The 9,725-nt window shown below is 40.5% G+C and overlaps 1 protein-coding gene across 9 annotated transcripts in view; it reads right to left on the bottom strand.

The window, feature by feature from the left end:
* LOC115216827 (probable ubiquitin carboxyl-terminal hydrolase FAF-X) overlaps positions 1 to 9,725 on the bottom strand; it is a 195,689-nt gene that overhangs the window by 3,397 nt on the left and 182,567 nt on the right. For 6 of the 9 annotated variants that reach the window (XM_036506287.1, XM_036506286.1, XM_036506285.1 and 3 more), the window contains 4 exons: positions 9,193 to 9,286; positions 5,903 to 5,979; positions 2,913 to 2,982; positions 2,798 to 2,827 (listed from right to left, as the gene is read on the bottom strand). In XM_036506287.1, the coding sequence (XP_036362180.1) occupies positions 2,798 to 2,827; positions 2,913 to 2,982; positions 5,903 to 5,979; positions 9,193 to 9,286 (271 nt within the window). Of the gene's footprint in view, positions 1 to 1,825; positions 2,009 to 2,797; positions 2,828 to 2,912; positions 2,983 to 5,902; positions 5,980 to 9,192; positions 9,287 to 9,725 lie in introns of those variants that run through there. The other 3 variants (XM_029786412.2, XM_029786416.2, XM_036506291.1) reach the window with 2 other exon arrangements.

Genomic DNA, 9,725 nt, shown 5'->3' with positions numbered 1-9,725 from the left:
GCTGGTCAAAGCCTTGTGAGTGGATTTGGTAAGAAAGAAACTGAAAGAAGCCAGTTGTGTGTGTGTGTGTGTGTCTTTGTGTTTGTTCTCTCCCACCACCACTCAACAACTGGTGTTGGTGTGCTTACTTCTCTGTAACTTAGCAGTTTGGCAAACGACACGGACAGAATAAATATCAGACTTTAATAAATAAGTCCTGGGATCAGTCTGTTCAACCAAAAACCCTTCAAAGCAGTGCCCCAGCATGGCCACAGTCAAATGACAAACAAGTAAGAGATAAAAGACATTAGGAAGGTGCAGGCTTGGTCACGTGGTTAAGAAATTTGCTTCCCAACATGTATTGGGTTCAGTCACACTGTGTGCCACTTTAAGTGGGTGCCTTCTACAATAGCCCTGGGTCAACCAAAGCCTTGTGAATGGATTTCAAAGATGGAAACTGAAAGAAGTCCATTATGTGACTAATCAAGAGAAATCATAATCAACGTAATTTCCCGTGCCAGTGACATGTAAAAAGCACCCATTACACTCTTGGAGTGGTTGGCATTATTAGGAAGGGCATCCAGCCATAGAAACCATACCAAATCAGACAGAAAACTGGTGCAGCTTACCAGTTCCAGTCAAACCATCTAACCCATGCCAGCATGGAAAGCAGACATTAAATGACGATGATGATGGTGATGATGATGATATGTTTGTTTTTATGTTCGGTTCTAATGAAAGCAATTCAACCGAATTAATCTGAAGGGTTACTCCATACTTTTGCAGAGTACAAATTTATTATTCTTTAACAATAATAGTTCTGACTGAGACTTCAAAATTTCATTTGATTAAATTGAAAGTGTGGGTCATTGATTCGTGGGCAGTTTCAGGACCAGAGGAGTTACCATTTTTAAAACTGAGCCATATAGGCGTAGGAGTGGCTGTGCGGTAAGTAGCTTGCTAACCAACCACATGGTTCCGGGTTCAGTCCCACTGCGTGGAATCTTGGGCAAGTGTCTTCTGCTATAGCCCCGGGCCGACCAATGCCTTGTGAATGGATTTGGTAGATGGAAACTGAAAGAAGCCTGCCGTATATATATATATATATATATATATATATATATATATATATATATATATATATATATATATATGTGTGTGTTTGTGTGTCTGTGTTTGTCCCCCTAGCATTGCTTGACAACCAATGCTGGTGTGTTTACATCCCCGTCACTTAGCGGTTCGGCAAAAGAGACCGATAGAATAAGTACTGGGCTTACAAAGAATAAGTCCCGGGGTCGATTTGCTCAACTAAAGGCGGTGCTCCAGCATGGCCGCAGTCAAATGACTGAAACAAGTAAAAGAGAGAGTAAAGAGTATATACATGTGTTTCTATAGATTGAGATTGATCATAATAGAGTTTGGCAAAAAGAGAAAGTAGCCAGCTTTGAAATTCACTGTTTGAAGCTGTGAAATGCAAGGATTTTAGGACAACAGAAGGTACACTATCAGAACCAGTCGTTTTGTTTGGTACAAACAAAGGAATTTTCACAATTGCTGATGAGATTGGTATTGTGGAAGCAGGAAGATTAGGAGGAATTTTATTAAATGTGTGTTGTATGGAAACATAGACAGAAAATGGGGGAGCAGGGTCTTTCACTTGAAGACATGGCAGTGAGAAGGAAGGTTTTACAAAGCTGGTGGATACCTTCTTGGCAAGGGACCAGAAACCTAGAATTTGGTTAAGTGAGAGAAATTGCAAGCAGTGGCATGCCTAGAGGCAACTTTTGCTTTTCTGTTCATTGTCTCACAGGCATTGCAGCTGTCCTCAAAGTTGGTGGTTAGTGACCACTTCTAACCACTTTTAAGCAGAGTTCTTTGCTTGTATTGATGCAGTAGAGCAACGAATAAACCACTTAAGAATTTGGCATCCACTGGCTTTTGGATGAGTGAGTGATGTGCAAGAAACATCTAGAAGGATGGTTGAAGTTACCCACTTAGATGAACAGTAAAGAGCATTTGCTTTGCCAACCTATTTGCTGACTAGAAATGAGAGTTAGGGTATACAAAATCTGTTGGTCAGCTGATACTATGAGTACAAATATAGTAATGCTTGAGTAAAAGCTAAGTTCAAAGATAAGAAAGTGATCCAGGTTGCTTTACAGTTGAATGTGTAGGCGACCATAGTTGAATCCATGCCCGACCGTGGGGGGGTGGTCATCTGGAGTTATCTCCCCTGGTTACATCGTTAACGAGGTGGCGCTCGTGAGAGAGGGATAAAAAGACGGGCAGAGCCAAGAACAGCCTCTTTTGCTGACCAAGCAGCTTGCTGCTAACTGCATTGTCTCCCTCTCTGCTACTGGACTACCCCGCGTCGATTTGAATTGAGTGGAATCCACTATACCAGTCATGGAATGGGGCAAGACGAAAACCTTTTCTTATCCAACTTCATTCTGTTCTGTAAGATGTTAAATATTCAAGCTGCGTATGAATGCTCTCCTTCCGGATTGGCATAAACATAACATGTACAAGAAGGCCTCAAAAACTTGTACGAATTGTTGTTGTTTTTCATTGGATTAACTCTTACAGCTATTGAAGGATTACCGGATATTTTATTAAATTAGTGGGCTTTAAGCTTGCTAAAAATGGTTAATGGTAAGAAGGACACCCAACTAAATAATTAAACGGACGCCTAATACGTGCCTGATAAGAATGGCAAACAACCCTGGTGGTATTTGAACATAGAATGCAGAGGGGAAAGACTAAATACTGTAAGATTGGTGAAGTGTAACTATGTAAGAGAATGTCATAAATTTATTACCTTAGCTACAAAATCCAATGTGTTTTGACTCTAAAAATAATTAAAAAGGAAACAAAGTAACACAGTCATATTTATAGTTATTTAAATGATTTTTTTGAAAAAACAAAATAATTACCTCTTCAGGACAAAGCTCATAGGCTCTGGTTAAAGTACTTCTAGCACTATGAGATCGTTCCAGGAAATAACTGTTGAAGAAAAAAGAAAACAAAATAACAATGGTGATGATGATGATAACAACAACAACAACACAGAATAAAAAAAAAACTTTCCATAGTTTGTATTCAGTACAAAGAACTATAACCAAATAATTTAACCTCTTAGCATTTAAGCGGGCCATATCCAGCCTAATTATTCTATATGTTTTGTATTCACACTGGTCAGATCCAGCCCCTTACACCTACCCTACAAAGTTATTCTAAAAATAACCAATCATATCATTGAAATCTCAAAGCTATGAAATAATGCAGGATTAATCCAAAACAATGTAAATGAATAAGCATTACGTTTGATAGAGTAATCTGAATACCCAAGGGTTAAGATATTTTATTTGATGTTTTACCAATTCTGCCAATCCACTGACTTCAATAATTTCTAACATAAGCACCAAACTAGAAATTTTGGGGGAAGAAACAGCTGATTATATAGACCCCCAGAGCTAGACTGGCACTTTATTTTATCAACCTTAAATGGATGAAAGGCCAAATTAAAGTCAAAAGATGAAGGGCCAGAACAAATACTGCTGAAGGAAGCACAGAAATGTGACACAGAATGTCATCATTCCAGGTGACCAATGTAACTATTTGGAACTTTGGTTGGAAATTTCAAGAATGTGGAACGCACAAACTAGATTTGTGCCTAACACTTAGCAATAACGTCTTTACAAGAATCATCGTTACCAGCGTCGCCTTACTAGCACTTGTGCACGTGCTAGTAGGGTGCCAAGAGCACCATGATCGTTGCCAGAGCAGCCAACTGGCTTCTGTGCCGGTGGCACGTGAAAGGGCACCATTCAAGCGTGATCGTTACCAACGTCGCCTTACTGGCACCTGTGCTGGTGGTATGGCTAAAAAGATTTGAGTGAGGTCATTGCCAGTACTGCCTGACTGGCCCCCGTGCTGTGGTACGTAAAAGGGCACCATTCGAGCGTGTTCGTTATCAATGTTGCCTTATTGGCACCTGTGCCGGTGGCATATGTAAAAAGATTCAAGCGAGGTCATTGCTAGTATTGCCTGACTGGCCCCCGTGCCGGTGGCACGTAAAAAGCACCCACTACACTCTCGGAGTGATTGGAATTAGGAAGGGAATCCAGCTGTAGAAACTCTGCCAGATCAAGATTGGAGCCTGGTGCAGCCATCTGGTTCGCCAGCCCTCAGTCAAAATCGTCCAACCAATGCTAGCATGGAAAGCGGATATTAAACGAGGATGATGATCATTATAATATTAAAACTGAGCTCAATGCTAGAAATAAGACAATAGGTATAAATATATGTTAACCATTCAGTAAAAAAAAAATTAGTTTCAGTATAATAAATTGGATATTCAGTAAATTGGTAAGAGAAAGGATTAAAAAAACCTTTCTATAAGCATACTGAAGTCATCATTGCTAACAACACAGACAGAATATCTTTACTCTGCACATAAAGAGGATGGGGCCTGATACAAATAGAAAACTACTACACAACAAGGATTATGAAAATACAAAAAAAGAAAGTAAAAGGAAGTAAAAAGTTTAATGAGAAAACATGAAAAAGTTTTTTCTTTAAATATTGCCATAACCCTTTAGTGTTTAAACTGGCCAAATCCGGCCCAATATATTCTACATGTTTTATATTCAAACTGGCGATGTCTAGCCTCTCACGCCTAACCTACAATGCCATTCTAAAAATAAGTAATCACATCATTGCAACCTCAGAGCTGTAAGATGATCCAGGATTAATTCAAAACAATTTGAGTGAAAAAGTATTACATTTAACAGAGTAATATGAACACTAAAGGGTTAAAAGAGGTCACACCAGCTCTGGTACAAAAAAAAAAGCAATAAGCATACAAACTACAACACACAAACAATCCCAAAAGTCACACCCTCAATAAAATCACTACCCAGCACAACACAACAAACACTCCTATATTCAACACATACTGGAAGCTATAACATTCACAACTTGCCCAACACAGAAGCAACCCATTAATGATACACAAGTGACGCACTTTATGCAAAAAAATCCGAAATTTAAACACAAAGCACCAATAACATACCATATCTGAAATACAAATAACACACCAGCAAATAATACAACTCCCCTAGGTGGTCACCTAATGCACAAATGTGTAAATACATCACATAATGCCTTGGAAATGTAGTTATAAAAGAAGAAGATAATGATAATAGGGCAATGCTTATCAGGTCTGAGGAAACTACAGAACACTGTGATCAAATATCTGTGGAACTTCCATAAATTTCAACCACCTTTACCACCAAATCTCCACTGTTTCTGCCTCTCTGTCTCTTGATCACACTCTAGCCTTTCATCCACAGACACAAGTTCCCTCCTCCAATGCTCCTGTCCCTCTGAAAAATTCCTTGTCTTACAAGTTACTTGGTGACCCTGCCAGTGTTGGTGCCACGTAAAAGCATCCAGTCCACTGTGAAGTGGTTGGTGATAGGAAGGGCATCCAGCTGTAAAAATGAAGGCCAAAATTAACCTCACCTGTGCTGATGCCACGTAAAATGCACTGAGTCCACTCTGCAGAATGGTTGGTGTTAGGAAGGGCATCCAGCCATAAAAACCCTGCCAAAACAGACACAGTAGCCTGGGATAGTCTTCTACCTGGCCAGCTCCTGTCAACTGTCCTACTCAGGCATACATGGAAGATGGATGTTAAATAATGATGGTTTACTAAGACTTCTAAACAAACTTCAGATGGAATAAAACCCACAAAACCTAACAATAAGAATTCCACTAAAACGTGTCACCCTATTGAGTATGTTTATATTTGTGCTTAATCAGTGCTGGAGCCCACTCCATCAGAACTGACAGGGTTTACAAAGCTACATAAACAGCTATGAAGTATATAAACTGTTTAAACAAAACAAAAAGTACTTACCCATTAGAGGTCTCATTGGATTGAGCTGGAGGTGACCAATTATTATAAGTATATTGGGCATTACCAGGATAAGGCCTCTGGAAATCAAACATAAGAATCAAATTAGTTGACAATATAGAATCAATGAGAAGCATGTAACATTATTATTATTATAAATACACAGGGCATTACAAGAAAAAGACGTCTGAAAACCAAACATAAGTCAGATCAGTTGAAAAGAGTATAGCATAATTAGAAAAATATCTTTTCCGGGACTGGAAATGGTTTTAATAATCATTTACAGAGCATGAGGGCTATAAATATAGGTATAAAAAAGTTAATATTAGACATTATAGAGCAGACAATAAATTTCCCAACCACTAAAAATACTGTATGAAATTGTAATAGATGCCAGCATGGCTGTATGGTTGAGGGTTTTGCTTCTCAACTTCATGGACTTGAATTCAATCCAAATGCATGATATCTTGGGGCAAGTTTACTAAAGCTGTCTGAATGGATCAGGTAGATTGAAACTGAAAGAAGTTCACTTTATACATATGTGTATATATATATATGTCTTTTCTTGTATTGAGAAAGCATTCACCCAGGGTGGGTTGAGCTGGCTTCATTCATCCTCAATGCTGCATCTCTCACAAATGCCGACCAGACCTGGCGATTTGAGGCTAACAGCCACGTGATCTCCAACCACTCCTTATTCCAGCGGCGAACGCCATAGATATGGGGGCCTAGGTTGGGTTCCAGATCAGCCTTGACTGTCATCAGCCAGGTTTTTCATTGTTCACCACATCACTTTTGCCAACTCTGAAGGGGAGCTGGGGCAATTGCTTCGTAGATGAATTCTCCTGGTTATATATATAGGAAATATATATGTGTGTGTGTAGGTGTCTGACCCCTTGTCTTGACATAACACAAGAGTTACGAGCATTGCCATCATGCAAGCAGTTGAGGGTTGGTGTCATGAAAGGCATTTGACCATAGAAAAAATCTGCCTCACTAAACCCTGTCTGACCCATGCAAGCATAAAATGTAGATGGTATATATATATATATATATATATATATATACACATATATATAGAGAGAGAGATGTACTTGCATAGCAAGTGACCCGATCTGAGATCGTGTGCTGAAACAAAAACAATTGTAGCGTGGAAGGGATTTTATAAGCCTTTTAAAAACACAGAAAAACTGTTAGATTCACTTCAACATTAAAATTTAATTTGCAAAAATATTTTTATCACTCTGAGACCATGACCTGTTCACTGACAAAAATATTTTGGCAAATTAAATTTAAATGTTGAAGCGAAGCTAACGGTGTTTGTGTGTTTTTAAATGGCTTATAAACACCTTTCACGCTGCAATTGTTTATATATATGTTAGTTAGTTAATTTGGCTCAAAAGCAAATAGCAAGGCCATGTAGGGGGACATGGAGTTAAGTACAGGGTGGTGTTCATGTAAAGAGTTCAGGCCACTTGAGGTCCAGGGAGGCTTTGAACAAAGCGGTCGTCGGCATCTTCACCATCTCATCTGGCAGCTTGTTCCACGGATCCGCAACCCGGACGGAGAAAGCTCCTCTCCTTCGATTGAGATGAAATCGTCGCAGGTAGAGCTTTTCGGAATGACCCCGCAGCCGACGCTCTGGAGCAGGAGTGAAGAACAGCTCTTTCGAGAGGTTACACTTTCTGCTTATGATGTTGTGGGCGAGAATGAGATCACCACGGCGGTGGCGTTTTTCAAGAGAATAAAGGTCGAGCGTCCTCAGCCTTTCTTCGTAGGACAAATTTTTGAGACCATGAACCATGCGGGTAGCCAGCTTCTGGACTCTTTCGAGATGCTGTATGTCTTTGAGGAGATAAAGAGAAGAGGCTTGAATCCCATACTCCAATATGGGTCTCACCAGCGTGACATAGAGTGGTAGGAATATGGCTGCTGTGAGCATTCCGAATGACCGTCGAATCAAGAACAGAATTCCGCGTGCTTTGTTGGCAGCATGGACGCACTGGGCCGAAGGCGAAAAGGAGGAATCCACCAAGATACCCAGGTCCTTTACCTGATCGGTCCTCTCCAGCAGCAGCAGACGACCCGGCTCGAAATCAAGTTGAGTTGCAGGAGTAGAGCCGACAGGCAGATGACAGCACTTTGACACGTTCAGACACAGGTCCCAATCGTTAGACCACTTCCAAATTTGGTGGAGGCATCGACGAAGATCCTCTATATTACCGCGAGGAGCGACCAGTTTGATATCGTCGGCAAATAGAAGGGTGTGTTGCGTGAGGTCGTCGGGCAAGTCATTTATGAAGACTAACACACACACACACATCATCATCGTCATCAGTAATATTTTACTGTCTACTTTTCATGCTTGCACGGGTCAGACAGGGTTTAGTGAGGCAGATTTTTTCCTATGGTCAAATGCTTTTCATGTCACCAACTTTCAACTGTTTCCAAGCAAGGTATTATTTTCCCATGGCCAGACACGTTTTCATTTTGGAAACGAACGACACTGCGTGTATGACAGTGACACTCATTTACAACTATGTATGCATGTATGTATATATGTGTAGATGTGAATGTGTTTATGTTTGTGTCTCTTTATCTTGACATGATGTGAAGGTTACAAAACAAGCATCACCATCATCCAAATGATGTTTGTTTGTTTCCAGTCTTCTATGAAGAACATGTCTGGCCATGGAGAAACATTACCTTGCATGGAAAATAGGTGAGGGTTGGTGACAGTAAAGGCATCTCTGGTCATACAAAGCCTGCCTCAATAGACTCCATCGGAACCATGCAAGCATGGAAAAAGTGGACACAAAAACAATGATGATAATGATCATCATCATCCTTAACATGAAGCAATGTAAAAGCAAGGCAGGCTCTTGAAATCATCATCGTTTAACGTCCGCTTTCCATGCTAGCATGGGTTGGACGATTTTGACTGAGGGCTGGTGAACCAGATGGCTGCACCAGGCTCCAATCTTGATTTGGCAGAGTTTCTACAGCTGGATGCCTTTCCTAACACCAATACCCTTCCTAATGCCAGGATGCCCTTCCTAACGCAAAAAAAATGTATCAGGTTCTACCAAGACACGAACTCGGATTGCTGGATTCAGAGTCCAGAGTGCTAACCATTGTCATTTTTATGCCAGCTTTTATGAACAGTTCATCAGCATTTGTGTGTTAGATCTGTTTGACTTGTTACCACATACCAAAGCATAGGATGCCCAGAAGCATGCTATGTCTCAAGTTTCCTGTGTTTGCAGTATTGTAATCATACAGAAATCACTTACCCGCTCTAGCTCATCACTAAGCCACTCAACTGCCCAAGTCCACTTCCTTTTCAGATCACCATTACTCTGTAACATCTGAGCTGCAGGGATACAACTAAAAAACGAGAGAGAGAAAACATTTAAGAGATAAGCTTCAAATAGCAAATCACAACAATCCAACTCACTTAACCTACTTAAAAATAATGAAATTATTGTATACAGTGCTCAGGTGCACCACAAGTGCTCAGGTGCACCACAAGTACTCAGGTGCACTGCAAAGTGCTCAGGTGCACCACAAAGTGCTCAGGTGCACCACAAGTGCTCAGGTGCACCACAAAGTGCTCAGGTGCACCACAAGTGCTCAGGTGCACCACAAGTGCTCAGTGCACTACAAGTGCTCAGATGCACCACAAGTGCTCAGATGCACCACAAGTGCTCAGATGCACCACAAGTGCTCAGATGCACCAGCATATACTTCTTCCTTTCAGCTGAAACACAAAACTAGAATTGCTCCAGTTTCGTTACCTTTCTGCAGTACCATTTATTTTATAGAC

Source organism: Octopus sinensis, linkage group LG10 (genome assembly GCF_006345805.1).
Source record: "Octopus sinensis linkage group LG10, ASM634580v1, whole genome shotgun sequence".
Taxonomy (NCBI): domain Eukaryota; kingdom Metazoa; phylum Mollusca; class Cephalopoda; order Octopoda; family Octopodidae; genus Octopus; species Octopus sinensis.
Note: the sequence above shows the minus strand (reverse complement) of the source record. Positions and strands in the feature narration are given on the sequence as shown.